Raw genomic sequence first — 24,367 nt, 5'->3', positions numbered from 1 at the left:
GTTTCGGCTCAGATTCTCTTCTCCAAATTCAAGAAGTTGCCCTTTCCAAGGTCTTTAGCAAGACATGCTCTAGACAGGCACTTTCTTGTTAGGACAGACTTGTATTCACTCAGCTTGTACTTGAAAACAGCAGGACACAGGCTGGCTCAGACCAAAAATAGCTGTGCTTGAGCTAATGCTGAAAGCTCTTCTGAGTGCACAGCATCTTCAGATTGTGGCTGGCAATTTTTCCCCCAGATTAGAGGAAGCAAGTGCAAGCCTGAACAAATGAATCAATTTTTTAACATTAGCCAGCGCAGTGTTGGCTAAGATACCCTTACACTGCTGTGGGTCGCATACATCAGGGATATATATCATTGAGTATGGCTGTTTCCTACGTAACCATGGTACCATTTTCATTTGCAAGAAGTTGCTACAGCTGACTACTGGGATGTTGTCCAGTGAAAGAGAAAGTAAGTGTTTAAAAATGATAAGCCTAGAAGAAGGCCTAGAAGCTGCCCATGACACAATGACTCATGTAAGAACAACCCATACTTGTAAGATAATCACAGCTGTCCATCATTATGAGACAGAAGTGCTACTTTTGACATGGGTGACACACTCTTTTTCATGAGCATCGGCTTTGTAAATAACACTAAAATGGAGAAATCACTCATTTGCCTTCTGCACACAGCCAGTATGGGGTGTTAAAGTTAACTATTTTCTTATACTGCTTTTAGTAATAGGAGCCCCAAAAAAGTGTTGATTATTCAAAGTATTTTCTTCATATTTAATTGCACAGACATAGTACTCCATATCCAAACAACAGTCATGAAAAGAAACACAGAGTGTGATATTAAAAAATGTCCAGACATTACTACGTTAGGTCAGATTTGCAATTTAATCTGCAATCAAAGAGAACAAAGGAGTAACTGCTCTAAAAGCCAGAAAGGATTTGCATGAATTGCTAAAATTGAGAATAGTTTTTTCACTTGTTTTGCCATTGTTTGAAACAAGACTAATGGTTTCCTAATGATAATGGGCAGGAGAAAATGGGCCGTAATTTTCTAATGTAAAGTATATTTGTGATACTGTTGTATTTGGGATATCACTGCCAACAGTATCAAGCGGTAATATATATGTGAGATGGAATAGCACATCTCATTTTTTCATTTACACATTCCAATTCTGTTTGACAATTTGCAGTTTCTCCACTGTCTTTGATGCAGCACCCCCTCACATCATTACTGCCTTTCTTCCAAGCTGCCTGCCAATATGTCATGCAAGAGGGAGCTAGGTAAAATCATTATCTGGAAAAGGTGAGCTTTGGATGCTTAAATGGGTCAAACAAAAGCACACCAAAAACTCAGGGAGACATAAAAAGGGTTGCTAAAGGGAAAATTAACTTACTGGAGCATATTTCAGTACACTTAAAACAGATATGCCCTTTCTTGGTGGTCCAAATACTGTTCCTTAGTTTTTCTTTTCATTTTAATTAGGAGCTGCCTATGCTAGTGAGTGCTGCAACTTATTTCAATTAGAGTGTGTTGCTCAAAGAGCTTTTCATGATCATACCTTTGCATGCTTCTTCTTTAAGGCGTTCAGCTCTTTCTGCTGTTTCTTTAAATGCTTTATGTAAGCCTACAAAAAGAGAAGTTGGATCAATTTTTCTGTGGTCATATTGACTGCAGCCAGATAAAAACCTGGCTACTTAAAACAAATAATTAGGAACACATCTTGAAAAGCCTGTGCCCATGCTTACCTTCATTTGCTTTAAATCTTCTATCTTCACTTGAGCAATAAGGTCTATACCTAGGAAGATACTGGTATGGTTTATCTAAAAAAACCTTTATGCATATTACTGTATATCACACTTCAGTATGAGTTTTACCACAGAAATCTACATTTAAGTTAGCAATTAATTACTATTTTTCACCATAAAAAAACTCAGGTTAATGAGAAAATTATTCATTGCCATAACAAAGATACAGTTAATTTCCTTTTCAAATGCACTGCTCAGTCAATTGCCTTGTGAAAAAAGGGAATTGGTGAGTGTATTTTAATCTCTTAGAATTTTTCACTGAAGTGTCAAGACACAGCAATCTAAAAATTGGAAAAGCTCCTTTACTGAAAACACTGCAAACCATTTATACACACTAAAGTTGAACTATGCAAACTTCAGAATTCCGGTAAATAGCTGAAGATTGCTCTGGCACTTCTCGTTTCAGGGGGAATGTTTCTTTGGCAAGGTTGTGCATGACTATATACAGTTAACTAAGATTAGATATACTTATTCTTCTTAATTTAAAACACAAAAATTGTGGGAGTGAAAATTTATTTGCAGCCTGTATGTTAACAGAGGTAAACTTTGCATTTTAGTTAATATCAGGCTATTAGAAAAGGAACAATACTACGGTCCAAGACTAAAGGAGAATTAAAAGAGGAGAAACAAAAAATCACAGTAAGTAGAAATTCTAATGAAAATTCAATGTTACAATCAAATCTATCATGCAAGAATTAATGTACTACTTAGATGAATGAAAATATATTCTGATCTCCTGAACTGTAATGCAAACAAGAACAAATCTAATTTCATCTTTATGGTTTAATAAATGTTTTGTAACATATTATGACTTTTTTTTTTTTTTAAACTACTCGGCATATTCTACATGTAACCATGAATAAAAATGTCAATACAATGCCATTAGAGCTGTAATTTGGGGGCGGAGGGGTTTTTACATAAAAACATTAGATTGTTCCTAAATACACTGCAAATCTATTTGGTTAAATGCTATTAATAGTGTCCATGGACAGTAAGGTTCCTCCTGACTTGCAATGAAGTTTTTGCCTTTTAAGCTGAATTTAACTGATAAAAATCCAGATGCTGTTAAAAAAAAAAAAAAAGAGGGGAGGGGGACTGGGGCAATCTCCTCAGGGAACAAGATTTTTCGATTCTCTTAGAAGCATGACATTTTGCTCAATTATATGCTATTAACATTAGTCTTGTGAATGAGACTAGAACAGGCTTAGGCATAGATAAATACAGAGGCTCAAGTTTTCAAAATCGCAGATCACCTAACTATTACTGAAAGTCACATAAAGAACAACGTAAAAAAAACAACAACATTCTTGTGCATTTGAAAACCTTCCCCAGACACCCTCTCTTGCTGGATATGTAATTTCTAATGGTGAGGTGCATTAAACATTGTAACAGTGGTAGAATTATTAAGATCTTAAAAGATCATAGAAGCAATACAAAAATAAGGCCTGTTAGTCAGGTATAAAAATGACCAGCTCCATTTTAACATGAAAGAATATGAATAAAAACTGCTTGCAAACAAGAACACACTAGTATCAAAATCTCAGTTTAAGACCACATCTTAAACAGGGCACCACCAAGTGTGCCATATTCTAAACAAACTTCCTGAGGCTTTTATTTTAAAATGCCAACTCATTTACTTTGTTCACCAGGTCTGATTCCATGACAACCAGGAATTAGTTGCCAACCCCAGCAAATTTCATGCCCAATTAATGCTCAATACAACTAATGTTTGTGCATCTTGGTGATGATACATGAAATATTAAAACACCTTGCTGCATAAAATAATCTGGTTTGAAGAACTTTGAAAGCATTCAGGTGCTAGAGATGACCTGTTCTATTGCCAAAAGTGACTCAGGAGAGATCACAACTTGTTTCTCAAGAGATTCCTTCACATGTTTGTATTCAGCCATGTCTGCTTATGTTTGAGAACAAGAGCAGTCAGTACTCCTTTGCATTCCTATTGATCCTTTTGGGCCAAGATGGATGAAAGAGAATGAATCAGACTAACTCTTGAGGGCCATTAACAGAAATATTTATTGTGTTCCATTCAGCTGTACCAATTTGTTTTCTCACTTAATCTTCATTACCTGTGATGAGCTATGAGAAACAAATAATCCCATCTGACTCTATAAGATGATTTTGTAGAGTGAACAGTGTAGAGTGAGAAAAAAATACTTATTCATTTCTAAATGAGCACATTCAATATGGGTATTTTTGACAATAAACACACCATTTCCATAATCACTATTCAGAGTAAAACCACACAATGAAAACATTTCTAATTGTGGGGAAATCTCAACAGAATCCGATGAATTCTAAATACCTTTAATTACTTAAATCTGCAACTCTGCCAAGGGATTTGCAGAGGGAAAAAAGAAAGCAGAGGAGTTCTTGTGGAGTGTACCAAAAAACAGTCATTCCCGTTGCTGTGGCTCTAGTAAACCTTTGGTAAACTTCTCCCAGAGTCACGTAGGTTGCTACTATTAGCAGTGGGCATACAGCTGCACAAAGAGGTCACTAAGTAAAATAAAGCTGTATTGGATTTATGCAGCCTTTTTGGTAATACATGAAATTTCTTTGCAAATAGACCAAGACCACTACCAATAGCAGAAGTTATTATCTAAAGGGTAAGAAAAAATAGACCTGCAAAACCAAAAATGTGTATTAAGTACTCTGTGACTTTCTGAACCACATCAGAGCTGATGGAGAGGCCCCTGATTTTTGTTTACCTTTCTTAGCATCAGTCCCAGATCCAAAGCCTGCCGTGGTACTTGGTCGAAGCTCAGAGCTACTCTGAGGAGTCACATTTGCTTTGGCATTATTGGCTTTTCCTTTTCTATCATTCTTTGATGTGTCATTTGGTACATCAGCTATATCACTCTGGAAGAAACGTGCACATTGTAATAAATTAAATGCTGTCTTACCTGTAGTACAAGAGTTGGGGTAAAGGAGATTTCTGAACTTGTTTGCTTTATACATAATTAGGAACGTTGCAACATATTTTCAAATAACACTATACTCAATAAAGTATTTGTAACCTATTTTAAATGGCTATGAACTAAACTATGGCTCTTTTCTCACTTCTCAAAATTTTCACTTCTATAGGATGTGTTATCATGGCCTGCGGAAAGTTAGACAGTGAACAGTATTTCAGTGCGTGTTAGCACAGGCCAGTGTTATTCAGAGCAGGCCAAAGAGGCTTATATTTGCAGATGAGAAATGGTAAGGTAATATGCATCCACGGGAGATGGTCCAGTTTACTTAAAAACAAATAACAAACAAAACACAAAAAAGCAGCAATCCAAAAATCAAAGAACTAAACTCACAGACAACTGACCAAGTGACGGTGATCTTTTCACAACCTACATTTTACATCCTCTATTATAAAAAAAACCTTCACAATATGAACATAAAAGGGCTGTTTGTCATTAAGTTCTACTTACGGTTTCAATGCCCATAGCCCTCATTTGGTCCGCTCTTTTTTCTGTTATAGACAAAAATTTCTTTGGATCTGACAAAGCATCCACAATATCTGTAAGAAAAAAAATAATAAACTTTTTATCATCTTCAGAGGCATTTAGAAATTCATCTTTTATAAGACCTTCATTCTGCTACTGTTATATCAGCCATGGCTTGCAACAACACCCCAGCTTTCTACAGTGAATTTGCCTGGACTGAAAGCACTCATCAGCAGAGCACCTGAACACATCAGGAACATGAATCAGTTTATGAAGTGCCAAAGGAGTGATATTAATCCAGGTGGTTTATTTTGGAGAGCAGAGCATAGTTACTTTAAGTTCCTCACGGCTGATGTCACTAGAATTTGACAACAGAATGGGATGTCCTGAGTGACACAGTACTAACAACTTTGCCCTTTGGTTATTTGAGGTGGTGCTGACTGACTTGGGATTGCAGGGAACTGTAGAAGATGCTCCGTTATATCTCTTAGTTCAAGCACGAAGCTAAACAGCAATTTCATTTGGGTGGTTAAAGTGACCAGACAAATCCAGTCTCACTCGCCTTTGTGATGCTCCACGCTTGCAACGTGGAAGGCTGTGAAATGGCTTTTCTGTGAACCGTTAACGACCAATATTTGAATCTGGCCCATGCCACAGTACTGCTAGTGGTATCGTAGCTCTACTCAGTACCAGACACTATCAGGCTCTTCTGTTAAAGTGGTTAGTATTAAAGACAAGCTCCAGGAAAAAGTAATGATCTCCCTTGTTTCCTCCTATTCAGTAACCTTTTTCCACCCTCTGCTCCCCAGTAGACAGTGAGGATCTGAGGTTGGTTTCTCCAGGATTTCACACCAGAGTGAAGGCTGTACTGGGTGCTGGCATCGTTTCTTCTAACTTTCTGTGTGAATGAGTCTACAGAGTACAGCGCTATGATCATTTTGGCCATTGGCACACCAACTACCTGAACCACAACCTTAGCTGTTCCCAATAAAATTGGACACTGCCACTGAAGTCAGTGCACAACTGGCATGACATCAGAATTTGGGCCAGGAGTAGGGGTGAATATGTTATGTGTTCAGCCCATCTGCCCCTGCTGGAGTGTGACAGAAATATATAAAGCTAAAATTAAGAATTGCACTGTGTAAATTTAACCATATAGATTAAAGAATGCTTTTTCCATATACAGTGATAAAGCTGTAAGCATAGGTCTGCGGGAAGACAAAGAAACACAAATCTTTACCTGCATACTGAATAATCTTTTTTCCATGACTAATTTCAAAACAGTCAAAGAATTCACAAATGACAAAGGAGGCCCTCCACAGCGAGAAATGATTTTACAAATTAAACTGGTTCACTATCTACAATAAGAACACATTTAGAGACCACAGCAGCGATCTGCTTTGATGATCCTTCTGACACTTTAACTTCAGTATTATGGACAAAAGGGTCACTGGTCTCAGTTAATAAGCCTCCCTTGTCAGAGCAGTAACTTAGGAAAGGAAGTTTAACTGCTGCAGCCCGATTCATCATTCATTACAAAATGTTGTCATTTAATTAACTCAGGCTTTTTGTCATGACCATTAGGGAGACCAAGGAAGGTGACTCACTTGCAAAGAATCTTTTTTTTTTTCTTTACAGAATGCTGCTGAGCCCTATTTTCAGCTGCTTACAAGTAAAAGATAAATGTTTTTGTACCCTTACATTTTAAATGGACTCACTAGCATAATAGACAATTATTTCTGCAGTGACAGTTCTGACAGTCACAGTTTTCATTATTTGAATGTTGTCCATGTTCCATGTCATATTTTTGGCCATTTTCCAAATTAGCTTACAACAATGTGAGACAGAGAAGCCAGCCCACTGACCATGTCTGTAATAAACATCCAACCCATCAAAAGCTTCAGGAGGAAGTTTCTATCTTGTTCCAATGGGGGGCTGCACTATATAATCTCTTTTTCAACCTAAGTTGTCTGTGAACTCCTTTGAAGTCACTGGATGCATTTCTCAAGCAAAATAGCATAGACTGGGCTGCCATTCCCACAAAAGTTGTAATAAATAGGCAGCATTAATCTTGATGGCTCTCTTTGTTTTCCCAAATATGTTGCCTCCAGTAACTGGTGACCCAACTATGTCTTCTGAAACTGTACTTTATATACACAAAAATATAAAGAATTTATTTTCAGCCATACCCATGGCCTTAGGACCATACCAATGGTAGCTCAGAACTGAGTGCTTCCCTCTTGCCTAACTTAGTAACCATGTCTTTTTGTCCTTGGCACTTACTCTTCAATGAAAACCCAGGACTACCCTGCTAACATGATGCGTCATTTGAAAATAGAAGCTGATTATTATCAGCTTCAAGGTAAAAATGACTAACATGTTTGGGAGAGTGAGACCTTTGTGAATTGTATTACTAACCATATGAGCGCTACACCAATGGCTCAGCATTTCTGCAAGTGGGATGTGACTCATCACTGCTTTTCACACTGTCATTTGTCCTTTGTTTACGTTTCTCTTTCCTCAGTGAGGTAAAGTGGGGGTAGGGAATAACATTCTATAAAAGAATCCCTATTAAATATAGAAGGGGGAAAATCAGGGGAAGAGTACATTACAGAGGACTCTAACCACTAACCTAAGTAGCCATGATTAGTGACGTACAAATTTCTACTATAGAAGCTTCTCTTTGGAGAATGCTCCTTCATTTGCATTAATTTGCACCAGTCTTTTGTTTTATTTGGACAGAGTAGCTGATGCAGATAAAGCACACACACAAATAAGTAAACTGTACAAAAATAAAATTATGCATCTTTTAAGGACTATAATAGATTAATGACAAGTTATTATTCAGTACAAGTTTTTAAATCCTACTCATACAAGTTAAAAAATAAAAAGAAAGCAGGCAGCTATTGAATCAAGTTATACCTTCCTACAGGTTTGCTAAAACAATCATGGAGGTCCTAATGATAGCTCATAAAACAATAAGAGGTGCACTGCAGATGATAGGTACTTAAAAACACATGCCAGGAGAATATTAATGATTCCACATGAGTGTCAAAAGTTATTTCACAGTTGTTCATCAGCCTGCTCTATATCGATGAGAAAAATAGATGAGGCACATCAAAGCTATCTGGGGAAGGGAGAGAAGAATAAGTGAACTCATTTAGTTCGTATTAATATGGAGCCTGTTTTTTCCAACACTACACCAAGACAGGACATCCAGTTTTCTCATTCTAGCAGCACTTCATTGTAATTATAATTATACTTAGGGGGTTGTAATATTTTTTTAAGTCCTCAAGTCTGCCAGATAAACCACCTGTAGTAATTGTGACAATGCAGTAGATCAACCAGTACTGAGCTGCACACAATTTGCAAATTCTAAACCAAATTGTTCAAATTCTATATGAAAAGCAATTCTTTCATTTATGAATTTGCATAATGTGCTTAAAAAACAATAATACCTTCTTACTATACAACCAGAACACTCAGCCACTTGAACCATACTAAAGTCCTCTAAGTTTAAATTCTCCGCTTAGAAGGTGGTATCATTCAGAAAAATGTCAATCCCAAATCAGAAGCATGTCCCTAGTTTAGGAAATATTTTAGCTGAGTCATCTACTGGCAACTTTTCTGTCCTTAAGTTGAGAAAAAAATTAAAGCCAATGCTTAAATGTGTCCCTTAGATTCATGATCCAATTACAGCCTTGAGAATCTCAAGCTTAAGCAGAAGCTTACACTTGTCTTCGTAGTCCCTGAAGTTAAATACTGTTGATGAAATATGCTGCATAAAGGCATGGCAGAGCTCCAAGACCTGTGGCAAAACTCCAGCTGACTTGCAACCGTCAGGGTTTCACATGTGACCTATATAAATGCTTCTGTAAATATTTCTTCCATGGAGTTATTGTTATTGAGGTCTAGGCCTGTTTATTTTTTAAAGTCTGGATAAATACCAGCAAACAGTCTTTTAGATACATTATCTAATGTACTAGGTAAATCTTCTCTTTCTCCAATTTGTACTATGGAGAAGCCACCAAGAATTCTTTGCATAGATACCAAATTTGATATTGTTTTTGCAAAAAGCAAAATATTTTTTTTATTAACAATGTCTCACCAATCAACTTCAAGTTGAGCTTCATTTTGCTGCAGAATCAGAGCACAAACATTTAATATAATTTCTAGTTTGCAGTTTTAAGTGGTTTACATATTGTCTAATACACAAGTGAATTTCATCTGCAGTGAAGAACACAATTCCCAAAGGTACACCCTGAGGGTGAACTTACACATTACACAGATTTAAGTGGTGTAATGATTATTCTCAGCTGCTTGCTTGTATCCAGACATGGCAATTTGCCACTGCTCAGTATAAATGATGATAGCCCTGCCAAACTGATCATGGAAATGGCTCAGATTAAAAACAACTTCCCTGAAAATCCAAATATAATTACAACATGCTAAAAACATATAAACTTGGGAAAGAAAAACGCAGAATGTTTTCAGACACTAAGTTCTTTCACTATCCGTTTTTAACAACAATACACCAATATTCTCAGGACTACCAAAGTGGCTTTATTTGATAGAGTGCATGTCTAGACCTATAGGACAAACACTACAGCTTAAATACATTTCACCCTTGCAAACCTATACATCAGAAAAAAATAAAAATAAAACCTTCTTAGTATTAACAAACAGAAAACAAACTCTAGCATTAGTTTATGTCCCATAATTTCTGTAATTTAACAGGACAGATTTCGTTACCATTAACACCGATTTACTTGGTCTGAAACCTGGTTTCTAAACTGAAGACATGAGGTTTCCATGGCATCTTTCCAGCGCAAACCTCATCTTTCCAGCATTGCATGTCTACTCCTGGCTGGTATACTGACACCACAGTACTTCAGCACTTCCAAAACACTCAAGATTTACAGCACACGGAGGTACAGGTTTATCTCACCTCCAAAACCATCAGGCACATATGTTTTAAGCACAATGTTGCAGAAAACCGTTGGAAGAGAGAGTGGCTTGTTGCCTTCATTCCGAAGTGAAATGTGTCTGTAACCTGCTTGCAGACCATCCAGAGGCAGGATCCTCTGACCAATCAACTTATTATTGTCATCATATACTGCTATTCTCAGGACAGCCAGATCAGGAAGAATAACCTGGAAAGCCATAAAATGAAGAAATTTAATGACTAATACAGTAGCACCCTCCCCACCTCCCATGTTTGAAGCAATCTGCTCATTCACTTTGTATGCTAGAAACAAGACTCATCACTGAAAGATAACATCAGTCCTTGCAAATCACATACTTTCAGATTCCCTTTCCTAGATTTTTTTTTCACCATAAATAATAGGTAATTTCAGAATTATCCATTCTTACACTTACACTAGCTAAATATTTTGTGTATTTATTTTACGTTACTGGTGACATCAATAACAGGCAGGTAAATACTATTTGGGAAATGGCAGATACCATGGCAACCGAAGAGTAGATAACACTGAATCAGGAGGAATTATGACCCAAAGACTGGATTTGGGATGTATCCAAAAGGGCAATTAAGAATGGAAGGAATGCAAGCAGAAGCTAATGGGGATGTATGCTGAACTTTGGGTTCTGCAGAGTGGAGAAGCAGACAGAGGACAAGACAGGGTGAAAGACCTGCTGAAATGGTGTGCTGCCAGCCAAAGTGGATACTCACAACATGAAAGGTATGCATGGTGGGCAGGAATGCTGCCAGCTATCTGCATCTGTCAGCTCTCACCTTGAGTGACCAAAAGAATAGCAAAAAATCCCCTTCCTTCCTAAGAACAAAGATGCTGCCTCTGTGTGTGGAGCAGCAAGGAGGAGACAGACTAACCAAGATGTGCAGCCTCTGTGTCAGTCTGCCTTGACTGTATGCTGGGAAAGGTTTTCCCAATCTTTCCCTACCCATTTCTATTCACTGATGCTTATGGTTCAAAAGACCTAAGTAAATTGCAGCTACCATCGGCCTTGGACTTTCCCCCTAACACTTTAACTTTAGGTTTTAGAAGCCACAAAATAAAGTATGCTTTTGGTTTCTGAACCCACCTGAGCTATTCATAGATGTCCTGCTCTATTGCTCAGGAGGAGTGATAACTACTCACTCACAGCACAGGTTACCACCAGGACTGACCCACATTTCCCCTTACACAACAGAGTGACAACACAGAAATTGGTTAGAATGACTGAAGCTTTATTTTAATTAAAAACAACAAAACATGACAGAAGAACAATCGAACATGTTACCTGAGAACAACTGTGTAGGATTAAACATCAGCTTAAGGCGAACATTGTAACCCAAATAGGTCAGGTAAGATCTCTCCTCTACAGGCCACAAATGAGTACATCTTTCTTTACTTGATGGACTCAGAGACTGACTAGGGAGCAGGAGTGGGGATTGAGAAGGTTATAGTTCCCTCTCTGTTCATTTGTTCTAGGGTATCCTTGAAGGCATTCCAACCCTCATGACATTTTAGCACTGTGCACCTCACATTTTCATTTCCTTCAACCAGAAGAACTGTTCCTGCGGTGCTTACACTGTTCATCTGCCTTGGTCATCAATGTATGTTTTGATTACAGTGCTGAGCTTGATACAATAATGACCTGGGATGAAGAAAAATAATCTCTTGGCTTACAGTATGAGTTACTTGAGAGAATGTATGACCATGTAATTGTTTATTGCAGAGTAGAGCAGAAAGTCCAAGGAATATTAGCATCAGCCATCATATTCATGTCATGATATACAGGTTCCCTGCTTTTACAATGAAGCTGAGTGCACCCTGTACTTTATGGGCCTTTTGATTTGACAAATTGGAAAGCAGCAGATGCTGGCCATATGGCTAGCAAGCCATGGGCAGCATGATTGCCTGTCACGTACTTAAGCACTTTCCCTGGGCCTTCTCATACACAGGGTAAAGCGCTTGAATTCACATTCATTTCAGAAAATATCTGAGTCCAGAAGAGTCTCTTGCATTAATTACATTTCTATTAAAAAATAGTTACACTGTTTAGAAAGCAGATGACGTGTGTCGTATACCCAAGAGTAAAGTGGTATCACCACGCGGCAAAGTCTGTCACTTTGGAATAAAAGAGCAACAATTCTGCATGACAACAAAACAGGTGTAAGCAAAACAGACACTCTCAAAGACAGCACTGCTAACACATGTAGTCTGGATGAAACTCCAGCTGACAAAAAATATATATGTGTGTCATATATATAAAGACTGAGAGATAAAAACTGAACATGGGCAATAACAACTGATCTCTCTTTTTAAATCCCCCATACTAAGAAAAAAAGGTTTGTTTTTCTTTTGTTATTGAGGAAAAAAAAAAGGTACATAATGCACATGGAGGAGGGAGCTGGCAACACATCTGAGGAACACAGCACCCTTCCAACTTTTCCATGTAACAACATTGACCTTAGCTTTGGATGCAGCATCTCACCTGCCCTCTGGGCTGAAGGAACAGTGCAAGATAGCAGCCACTGCCAGGGCAGGGAAGAAGAAATCTCCAAGGAATGATGGTGTCCACCAGCGGGGGCTCATTCTGAGCAGACTGCATACCTTGAACACAGGCATGGCCACGATGGAGGTGGCTACCTCCGAGTGGGAAGAGGAAGCAAAGGGGAGGGAAAAGCCAAACAGAAACAAAAAATCATGTGACAGCTACAGAGGTTATCCATTAGAAAAGCAAAACAATGCAAAATTAAAAAAAAATCTCTCGAAAGCTTCTTTCAGCTTTAGATTGTTTACTGCAGTAAACAGGAACCCTACAAACCCTTTTTCATGGGAGCAGCACTTATTCGTGTGAGCAGTCAGACTGAAGCAGGGAAAGGTAGCTCAAGTGAGCAAGGATGCTCATGTGCAAAAGGGCTGACAATGACCAACTGTACTTTCCAAATATCCTACCTTTCGAAATACAAATGATTCTTCATTGTAAACAGGGTTCAGACCATTGTTCATCACCATGCGTGTTCGAAATTCTTTACGTATTGTGTCCGTGGGTAAACCATACATATCCACTTCTACATACGTACCAATTTTTTTGTCTGATAAAAACTGACCAGATATTACCTGCAACATAATAACAGAAGAGTTAGGAAAAGCAGTACAGAGAATATCAACAATACAATGTACACAGCACAATATGAATACTGGAAATATGGATAATTTTTTATTTAGTGAAGGCATTCTGACAAAAGCTTTATACAGAGCAGATATTTATTTAATCATATGAAAATGGTATAATTACTGCTAAAATTGCACTTACTTCGAAAAATTATGATAAGACCTTAAATATAACCTTAATTTTCATTTTAGTTCTCTTATATGAACTTACAGAGTAAAGTCTATAAATGTGAAATGTGACAAACAAAAAATTACTTCACTCACTATGTTACAGTATTAAAAGTTATAAACAAGTTATAACACAAGAGCCCAATTAGCTGCTGTCTACAGAGGCATTCAAAATTTTAACAAAATATGCTGAATGAAACAAGCACATTGGGCACTACTATTTCACAACTGCTCTCAAAACATGCTTTAAACTTTTCTGTTCAGAATCTATTATGTGTCTCATCTACAAAGATGTAAAAGGAACCTATTGCTCTTCTTTCTCTTTGGTGCAGGTTTTATAGAAATCACATGTCAATCTAATTCCATATTCTTTGTCTGGGAAATGCACGATGCTTAAAAAGCAAACAAACGAACAAAAAAAATGCCATGCATGACTCCTCTGTATTGCTATGTATATAAAGATTTGCTGTGATTTTACTTCAAGTCAAGATTAATCTAGTCACAGCAGGTGATTACTCCAGGGCAAATTTATATTCCACCAGGATGATCTATTACTTAAAAATATAGCTAATGTTTTCATTACTAAGATCAAGGAGGGAAGAAAATCATTGAAATGCAATTTTGCAGATCTAAGCTCATTTGAGACATTCTTTTCTTTTCATGATCTAACATTCTTCCAGGGAACACTCTGGATAACAAATCTGAAAAATGTTGTGGCTGAGGTGCACCAGTACTGGCTTTGGTCTACTCTTACAGTTTTTTATTTTTAAATAACAGTATGCATCTACAAGGGGAGTCCTGCTCTTTGTCAGGGCTTCTAGCTATCACTGCAGTACAAATAAAATTCAGAATCAAGAGACTATGCAGCAGAAGATGGACTCCTTATATAACCCGGATCCATCTCTTTCTCTCTTCTGTGCGCTCTTCCTGCTGTTTACATCCACCAAGCGTGTTTTCTATTTAATAAGATTGTACATTCTCCTCTGTAAGGACTGTATCTTCCCATGTATCAAATGTGTACAGCATTCTTCAGCAAAGCCCCAACTCAGAGTAGGCACCAAACAGTAATCATTGCAAACAAAACCTTTTATATTTTTCCTCCACAATTCTTGAATGAATTGGTTGACATTATTATTCCATTCTTATGGGTTCAGGGAAGAAGCATGGAATTATACACAAGTTTTAGTCACTCCAGAAAAACAAGTGACAAAATAAGTGATCTAAGAACCATCTCTAGTGTTTTGTAGCACTATGTTCTCACCGCCAGATTCCACTTCCTCCTTGGAGAGATTGTACTGCCTTTAAATTTTGTTTTAATTTTTAAGTTTCTGTTCTTCTGGAGGTGCAAATGAAACTTAGATGTCTACAACGCACAATGAATCCTTGTTCAGAGAGACTCTGAGATCTCTATGCTACACACAGAAAGAGACAACTGAAAGCCAAAATTTTGTTAAGCTGCACATAGGGTATTTGAGCAAAGAGAGCCAAGTGTCAAGTCAGAAAACAGGATTTACAAACAATTACCAAAATGCGATGCCTAGCCATGTTTTGGAACCACAACAGAAGATTTATAGACTTTGCTAGTCATAGATGAGTCTAAAGTAATGACCTCAATCACAGGAGCCACTTTTCTCTACTTATCTTGAAAATATCCTGTCCACATATGCCCATATTCCTCCTTGCCCTGTGGTGAGGAGTGAAGTTTGTAGAGTTTCATACTATCCACAGAAATGAACTCCACTCATTTACTCATTTCTGATGTAAATCAAGAAGAGCATGAGGGGGCTTAACATTCAGTGATAACGTGTAATAACAAATCATTTCTAATTATATCACGTTCAATTCAGATCAAGTAAACACAGATGTCTTAGCTTGCAATCAAAAAACAACAACTAACAAAAAAAGAGAAAAAAAATCTGAGGACATACAGACAACCCAAACAGTTTTTGCAACTATCCTATTTCTATTCACATTTAAATGTGATTTTGGATGTCCTGAGATGACAGAAGTTTGTCTGCAGCAGTTTTACCTGTACAGAACACGTTGCAGCAATTACACCATCTACAGGAGTTTCAGAGAAAGGGTCAAACGTTCGATCTGGTCGCCGCATGAAATCTGGTTTAAGTAGATAGCTTATTTCAAGAAAAAGAAGAAGAAAGTTATTCTTTTGTGGAAACTGAACTTGTATTAACTACATAATAAGTGGAAATGGATGTTCTAGCTTTAAACAATGAACTCTCCTACAGCACTGTGAAATACAGACTCATTCTAGCTGCAAGTGTGAGGAAATAACACTGCGTACCTAGAATAGAGATAAATGTTAATCTTAATTTTGAATTACCAGATACTGAGGGATTAAATCAATCCTGGATTTCAAGAGGAAACTAAATGTAATGTAATAAAGGACATTTCAAAAAAATTTAGTAACACATTTTAAAAATACAGTGAGTTATATAATAAAAAAAAGATGTTCTCATTTATTTCTTAAGTGCTTTTGAAAAATACATAGAAAAATGCAGAAAAATACAACTGAAAAAAATTATTATTATTTTTTTTTTTAAATGAAGCAGTTCCAGAGAGTCAAGACTCACACAATAAATTTCAGCTTGAAGCTAATTTTTTCATCTCAGTTATAAAACCTTGGGGAAAACAGCTGATGTTAGTACTGACAGATTGTTAATTATAGTAGCACGAAAGGTACTACCATAATAACACTTACAATACATCCCTGAGGACTATACACTGGATCAACATATCAATGAAGCTAATACGTGCACTGGTGAATCAAAAGCCAAGGATTCTGCCATCAGAATAAAACAGTAGCTGATCACAAAAATGCTATGCTATATGACAGGAATTTTGTTCCACTGGTGGAAGAAAATGTGTAACCGGAGTCATCTTGCTAATTCTGTAGCCCTGAGAGACCGCAGTTGCTAGTTTGTTTTTTTTTTTTTAATCCACATTCTAGCCTCTCTAGCAAATCACTGGTACACAATGTTATGAAGTCCTACACAGGATTCAGGAATAACTTAAAAAATGCTAGAAAAACTCTGAAAGACAGACTCCCAATGCATTTTCTCCTATTTTTCATAACATGGTTTCTGTTTAGGAAAGTAATATTGCTTACTATTCTCACATTAAAAATGTGTGTAATTTCATAATATTTTACTGATTTAAAGTAGACTATGGGCAGAAGGGAACTATCTGAAACATGCTAAGCCTAGACTTCAAGGCCTGCTGAAATAAAAAATGTTCATGCTCTCATTTCACCAGCATGAAAACTGTAAATCAGAGAAAAAAAGGATAACAGACTGAAGGAAATGTAATTTTTAATTTTCATTGCCCTGAGTGTTTTCTCCCTGTGATGAAACAGCACCACATTTACAAAATATTACCACTATATTACTATCTATTACCACTACATTACTGTAATACCAGAAGACTCACACAAGATCCAAGAAATTTAGTGGATAATGAAGCCTGTCTCAGAGAATTTGCCAGAAGTATATAGTTGCTCTTCTACTAGGCTAGTGAATCAAATAAAAAAGGAACCATATTCTGGCATAAAGAATTTTGTTTTCTTCTGGTTTTTTTATTTTGCCTGACATGACCAGAGATTGCACTTTTGAGAAACCCAACAGCCTCTATCGGAAGAGTTCACATTTGAAAAGAAGGCATGAAGAGGCAAAGTACTATGCTGACCATTCTGCAGAAGAAGAATTTTTACCAAGCTCCATCTACTCAGATTTTCCTTCTGAATAAGACTTCTGTGAGTAAAAGAGATGTTTCTTCTCCAGGATGAGTTTGCAGACTTCAATGTGTTTCTGGACTGTCATTTCCTACAATTCCTCAAACTTTTTCCCTTCTCTTGATATTAAAGATCAATCTATCCTATTAAGGTATAAACTCAGCATCCAAAAAAAATCTATCAACATTGCTTTAGAATCCCGTTTCATGCAAAAATAATGAGCAAGAACTTAGAGATGAAACACCATTTTCTGTGAAATCTGCTCTCCACACAAAGTACAGGCTAAAAACCAAACCCAACCAACCAACAACAAACCTCAATTTACTCCAGGGAAATTTGGCTATTCTGTGAACTTGCAATGAATCTTCATTCTGAGTCATATTTTTGAAAAAAAAATTGAAAACAGAAGCTGAAGATGGATTTATGTACCTGTGAATGGTATTCCTGATCATCTTCATAATTTGTACACAAAGCTTCTTCCATCTCATCTTTAAAAACTGGGCATCATTAAAAAGCATACTAATTTCCCTGAATTCTGTTAATTTCTACTCCTCACTTAACGTCCCATTTTTCTTTTTTAACATATAATTAATAGTGACAAAATTTTATTAAAGCCACAGTAAAGAATTCTGATACACAGTGACAACAGTTTAAATCACATCACTCACCCGCATGATCCATTATATTCAAATTTTCCTTGATTCAACTGCATTGCTAAATCTGTCAAAAGAGAAAAATATTACTCTTTCTTCCTGAGTAATGCAGATCATGAACAATCCTTTTTAGAGAAGAAAATAAGACTGCGTGTCCAGAATAATCAGTTTAAATGAAAATTAAATTTAATGCATATAAAATACACACAGACCTGCAAACCAAAAGGAAGCAATATGAAAACTTCAGGTTTCTTCACATTCATAACAGCTTTATCAACCAAGCTGAAGCACAAGCTGTGCTTAGAAAACAGCTTCTCCCTGAATTCAAACATAGCCAGTGGTTGTGTTAAGTACCCGGGATAGGATTTTAGTCATCTAATTTTTGGCATTTACAGTACAGATTTCTCTATTCATGCTAGTGATCTAGAATCACTTTAAATAACAGACACTTTTAACAGTGAAATTAATTTTGTTCTAAGATAGACATCTAAAGCAAACATTCTGGAATTGTGTATTTCTCTACAGTGACCATACAGAACCACCTCTGATGAAGATGCCTGTAACCTGATGTCTTACAGAAGGCGAGATGAATATTGCACTTTTTCTACGGGTTTAATTGAATAACGTACCACAAAAAGAAACCACAGATATCACAGCAGCATTGCTTAGTTTAAACTTTTAAGGCACCTGAGTTTTATTTGGTGCATTATTATGACATTTGTCTATAAAGACAGAAGAGTAAACAGAAACCCTCTCCCAAACTTTATGATATGTTTTCCTGCGGGTTTCAAATTACACTGGAATACAACATCCTTGTTTGGCAATAACAAAGGCCTTCTTTTGCTCATAGACACTACTTATTAAAGGGAACAAAATTTCTTCTATATATTCTCTGTTACACAAAATACAAGATTCTCATATGCTCATATGAGGTATTATTTACTCTACTGGACAGCCTTAGCTTCTATTTCCTCAACTGTTCTTCAGCTTGCCAGCACCATTGGAACATGGAAGACTAACAGAGGAAAGTTGTTCATTTCCAATTACAAAATTAACATCTTACTCTGCAATACAAAGGGGCTGAGAACAATGTGCAATGGGCAGAGGCAGTACTGGGAGAAGAGTGAAGCTTGCATATGTGCTCTGATCTCCAAACCATGTTCAGTGACTGGCTCACGAGCAGTGTACTCCAGTACAGCTTTCTCTTGCCTCCTCAGTTAGAAATCAGTCATGGCAAGGGTGCAAAGCTTTGCAGGACAGAGCTTGTGATCATTAGAAGTTTCTACAGTACCAAAATCACCGCTGAAGGAAAAGAAAAGCAAAAAAATACAGAACATTGGTCCTATCACAGATAGAAGACGAAAATGGAAAAACTGCTCTGTTACATATATAGCTGAAGACACTCCTATATTAATTAGAAAAGGAAACAAAACAAACACCCTGTTAGTTATACTCACACCTTGATTGAACAGAACAATAGATCTCCTCTCAGTATTTGCTGTGGAGAGGCATTTACATTCCTGGTATTGTTCTCCAAGATGTGATCTCAGACCTCATTCTTTGATGCTAAACACATGACTCTCTAACACTTCACATCAGTTGGTCTAGAAATGCACTTGGCACAGTCACTACTTTTTACCATCTTAATTTGTATACTCCCTTCATCTTTATTTTGGAGATGTGCACAAAACTGTGCCAAAGCAGTGTTTTGTGAAAACAGTGATTCCCCTGCAATTAATATTTTTATTAATAAAACATTATCATTTGAGTAGTTATAGTACTCTATTATTTTTCCATGAAAGGAGGCTAAATTTTCCTTCAAAGTAGAGCTTTTTCATTACTCCTTATCTTACGCTTCCATAATTCCCCCCCACCACATTATTTAGCCATATGTCCGTTTCCTCAAAAAATGCCAGAAGCAAATCCATGGCATCTGTTTGAGAGTTACTGCCCAAATCATTCTTTAGGATTGAGGTTCACTGGTCGTTGCTGCCTACCTGGGGTCTGATAGTTCAGTGAGACCATCTGGCAGCCAGCGTTCCAGAAAATTTGAGGCATGTAATTACTTGAATCCACTCGGCCTCCCTTTGGGTATATCCGACTCATTTGTCGTTTATTATAACTGTATAATTCATCAAGGAAAATGAAAGAACATCATAGAAATGTATGGTCACATCCTGGTAACTTCAGTATTTCTTACATTAATATTACTATTTCTTATCTTATAAAGCTACTTTCTTTTTTCCACTATAGACGTGGAACACTGCAAACCTAGAAATGTTCATTTGTTGTTTATCTGTAGCATTAATAGAGAGAAGGACCTAGCAATATCCAGGAAGACTTGAAAGGATACTTCACAAACTCAATGGCATGGGTCTTCAAATACCCTAGTCCAACTGATTCATTGAAAGAAGACATGTTATGATGAATATTACGTTCTAGAAAGAAGAGACAAGATATTTTAAAGCACTTTTGTAATGTCATATTCAAAATAATACACTATGGCTAACAGAAGGATATAGCAAATTTAGGTCTGCTTCCCCATTATCTGTTACTCATTGAATCAAATTATACTGCAGAGAAATTAAGCAACAATTCTGACTTGCCACTTTCTTTCACTTTCTGGGAAATTAACAAAACTTTAATTTTTTACATTACAAGAAAATTGCTCTTTAGAGCCTATGTTGTGTTGCTAGATAAGACAAACAACATGATAAATGGTCTAGCGGTGCAATATGAAAACTTCAGCTAACTGCTGACCACTGTGACAACCACTCTCACCTTACTTTACAGAAAGATGAACTAAAAAAAAGTAATATATTTGAAAGGGTCTATAGAATATAATCAACCTCAACAGCTTCATATTCTCCCTGTAATTTAGTGACTCCATGTGGATGATCAATAGAATAGCATGCTAACTTTATATTCAGGGAGACAGATGACAGTCATTAAAATAAATCTTCCACCATTTCTAAATTCATGAAATATAGAGATTAAAAAAACTACCTAGAATAAGCAGACAAATACTTTTATTTCATTCAACCTTTTATGTTACCTTCTGCTACATCGAAACCTTGAAATTTTACAGGCTGAGCATAGTTGACCATTGTTGATAAATATGGATGTATATTTGTTGTGGCACCTACATATTTGTAAGATGCCATCCACGCTTGTTCATCTTCAACAGTTACTAAACCCTGAAAACACATTAAAAAGAATAATCACTATTTGTGTATGCAAATACTGTTAGATTTTCAAATGTGACACAAAATTATACCCAAATCTGCAGAAAGTTAAAGAAAATGCATATTTATATAAGAAAAGAGGAAATTTCATGTCACAAATTATGATTTATTTTCTTGCTGATATATGCACCAAACATTCTCAATATTATAGGATGCATGTGAGAGGACCAATAATTAAAAAAATAAAAGATCCTAAGCAGTGGGTAAATATTTCATGATGTTAGTAGGGTAATTTTGGGGATAAAAGAGAAACGTTACAATGGACTGAACAATGCTGGGAGATCATGCTCATTGTCACATAAATTCCTAAGAACTGCAATTTAATACACACTTTCTGAGAAGAATTGTGGCAGTAGTGCACACTGTATACTGAGTACAATTTTCTCAGCATCAAAACACAAATTGATTCAATTGCTAATTGTTACTAATAAAAGCAAACCAAAAAATAGGATTTACAGCTTTCATTGGAGAGATAGATGTGACAAGACCAACAAGAGACACAGTACCAAGCTCATATCTCTGGCCACTTACAAGAATAAATATGTGAATCCATCATTTACATGAGGATACAGTATATTTTAATAGAACTGCAAGTTTTCTGCAAGTATCTCACATCATAGAAAACCACAATATGAAGCACTTCTCATGTGGATCTACCTGCCAACTTTTGCGGATCTGTCTACCTGTCAATCTTCCTTCCACTTTTTCCTTTCCCTAAATCAGTTTGAAACATATTCTTTTCACTGGGGAGAAGAAAAAAATCTCTGTAAATCCATGCAAATTCTGCAAGGTTTACAGTTCACAGCATTTTCCCACAAACTTATTTGCTTGTTCTCCTACCAGTGAACCAACAACCAAAAAATCTAGCATCCTGTAGGCTGACTATGAACTTCAGCAAGGAAGTACTAAGTATCTTCAAAATTTCTTAAAGTACAGCTTTTTATTTTCAGAATGCAATCTGTGCTTGTCAGGAAGTTCTCCTCCATTATTGTATCAGCAAATAGTGAATAACAGTGAATAACTGCAATGTCCTTTCTTAGGCAGTAAGAGTCATCATACTTCACAGCATTAAAGCATGGAAGAAGACAGTCCACAGTACCTAAACTACTGCAACTCATTTATTCAGGAAATGGAAGATAAAAGTAAATGTGAATCTACTTATCAGTATTATGGGCATGTATCTGCACCTGCTACATAGTTCCGACATGTTTCAAAACACAAATTTCAAGAAAAAAATATATGCCTGATATGCTAAGATTAGTCACAAGTACTGCGTGGAATACACAAGTTACCAGAATGAGTCCAGGTACACATGGTTTTATTCACAGTTTAGACTGAATTAAACTTCCAGAGGCCCATGAAATCAAACTGAAGCCTATTTCAAAGTTGCTCACCAGGGCTCAAACCAACTGCTTTTCAGGAATGGTTGAGGGTTCACAGATTTGTTTCCTGAATATGCCAAATGATACACGCTTTTATTAGTAGAATATAGGCTTTTTTGTTAGCAGGTCAATATTTTGTAATATAGTTTAGATCAAATTAAGGCCAAATTCCTTCAAAGGAACTAGTCCTTTCCAGGTTCATCATCGTTGGAAGGCCAATATTCAGGAAGAACTGACCACTCAGCTTCTAAAAACCAGGCTTCTTCAATGTGCCTTCTGCTGACCGCTCAGAATTGCTAATAATATTTTACTATCTTGATCCAAAAACATCTAAGTACTGAATCATGGTGAAAAGGAATTCAAAACTGTATGCATTAGTGCTGAACAATAGCACCCTGCAGGGTATAGCTGTATGACTAAATTACTGACACACCATCTCTATGATCATTTTCTAAGACAATCTACTGGCCACTAATTTTATCTTGGTTACCTGCAGACTTGCAATTTTTAAAAATAAACAGGCTATACTTCTTGCAGTGTTCACAGCTAATAATTTTGAACTTTAAAATTATGAACTAGGGAGGTGAAGTAGGGATGGGATGTTTCTTAAAGCCTACAGAGACAAAGTAAAGGTTACGACAGGACATGACACTTTTGGGGGAGAGAGAGAGAACAAAGGGAGAGTTGATCTTTCTAGGTTATTTGTACCTCCCCACCATCAAGAAAAGAATCAGAACCCACTTAGAAAACAAAATAGACTGAAACAAAGTGTGGTTAGAACAGGAGCAATTTTAATGACAGAAGGATGGAGAAGAGTGGAAGGAGGTGGAAAGAGTCTTACAGAAGGGATTCTTGGGAGAAGAAATGCAGAAGTCCCAAGGGATAGCAAAAGGAGGAAAAAGAGAGAGGAAAACAAAATGCAGTCATGGTAAGGGAAAAGATTAAAAAATAAAACAAAGCACAACCAAACAAAAAAATGGGGAAGATGCATCTCAACACCATTCAAAGAACTGCTGTTTCCCAGTGCATGACATTTGAGATTGAGATCAGACACTTCTAAGCAGGCACAAGTCATGTACTCCTGTCTGTCCCCACGTTTTCTGAGACCTACCACCAGTATACAACTAGAGGAGGAAAGGAGGCAGAGTCACTTTCAGAAATATACTGTAGGAGAAGTGAAACTGCACATAAAATTGGTAAACCACTAAGAGAACAAGTAGTATGTATTTTATATATAAAGCAATAAAACAAACTATGTAACAGCCTACATGTCACCTTTTTATTGTTTTCTTGCTCAGAATCTTCAACAGCCTAAGGGGAAAAAATATATATGCATTACCCAAGGAAAATGCAATAGGAAACACTCACAGTAAGGAAAAAAAATAACAACTCAAAAAGTTAATGCATTTAGCAAAAAGTACACCCTTTTCCACTTTGTTGCATGGCTCATCTGTCCCATATGAAAAATTTGAAGTTTCTTTCAAATTTGGGTACACAAAGTACGAAATTCAGCAGCTGGCTAGCAGTTAGAACAGGAGAGAGGATGCCAGACAGTTAAGCCCAAACAAGTTCTTATCACTAGATGTTGGGGACTGGAAATTTCAGAGAAGAATGAAAGAATGTCACACCAGAGTGCACAAAGGATCATCTGGATATGTAGGCTGCCCAGACTCTGAAAACTTAAGGGTTAAGAAAGCTGTAAATGTGCTTTAGATGTCTACATTTGGAAAAGGCGTATCTCAAGATGCTATTTGCAATGGGACAAGTAAGC

The 24,367-nt window shown here is 36.7% G+C and overlaps 1 protein-coding gene across 1 annotated transcript in view; it reads right to left on the bottom strand.

The window, feature by feature from the left end:
• Positions 1-24,367, bottom strand: part of PLCB4 (phospholipase C beta 4) — a 126,904-nt gene that overhangs the window by 29,656 nt on the left and 72,881 nt on the right. The window contains exons 19-30 of the mRNA XM_083827647.1: positions 23,872-23,907; positions 21,025-21,166; positions 20,323-20,407; positions 19,967-20,091; positions 17,985-18,036; positions 15,598-15,700; positions 13,182-13,346; positions 10,208-10,412; positions 5,245-5,333; positions 4,531-4,681; positions 1,742-1,791; positions 1,555-1,620 (exon numbers count right to left, since the gene is read on the bottom strand). Of these exons, the coding sequence (XP_083683773.1) occupies positions 1,555-1,620; positions 1,742-1,791; positions 4,531-4,681; positions 5,245-5,333; positions 10,208-10,412; positions 13,182-13,346; positions 15,598-15,700; positions 17,985-18,036; positions 19,967-20,091; positions 20,323-20,407; positions 21,025-21,166; positions 23,872-23,907 (1,269 nt within the window). The remainder of the gene's footprint in view (positions 1-1,554; positions 1,621-1,741; positions 1,792-4,530; positions 4,682-5,244; positions 5,334-10,207; positions 10,413-13,181; positions 13,347-15,597; positions 15,701-17,984; positions 18,037-19,966; positions 20,092-20,322; positions 20,408-21,024; positions 21,167-23,871; positions 23,908-24,367) is intronic.

The sequence above is a fragment of the Anser anser genome (genome assembly GCF_964211835.1).
Source record: "Anser anser genome assembly, chromosome: 3".
Classification (NCBI taxonomy): domain Eukaryota; kingdom Metazoa; phylum Chordata; class Aves; order Anseriformes; family Anatidae; genus Anser; species Anser anser.
This window is presented reverse-complemented; position numbering and strand designations above follow the sequence as displayed.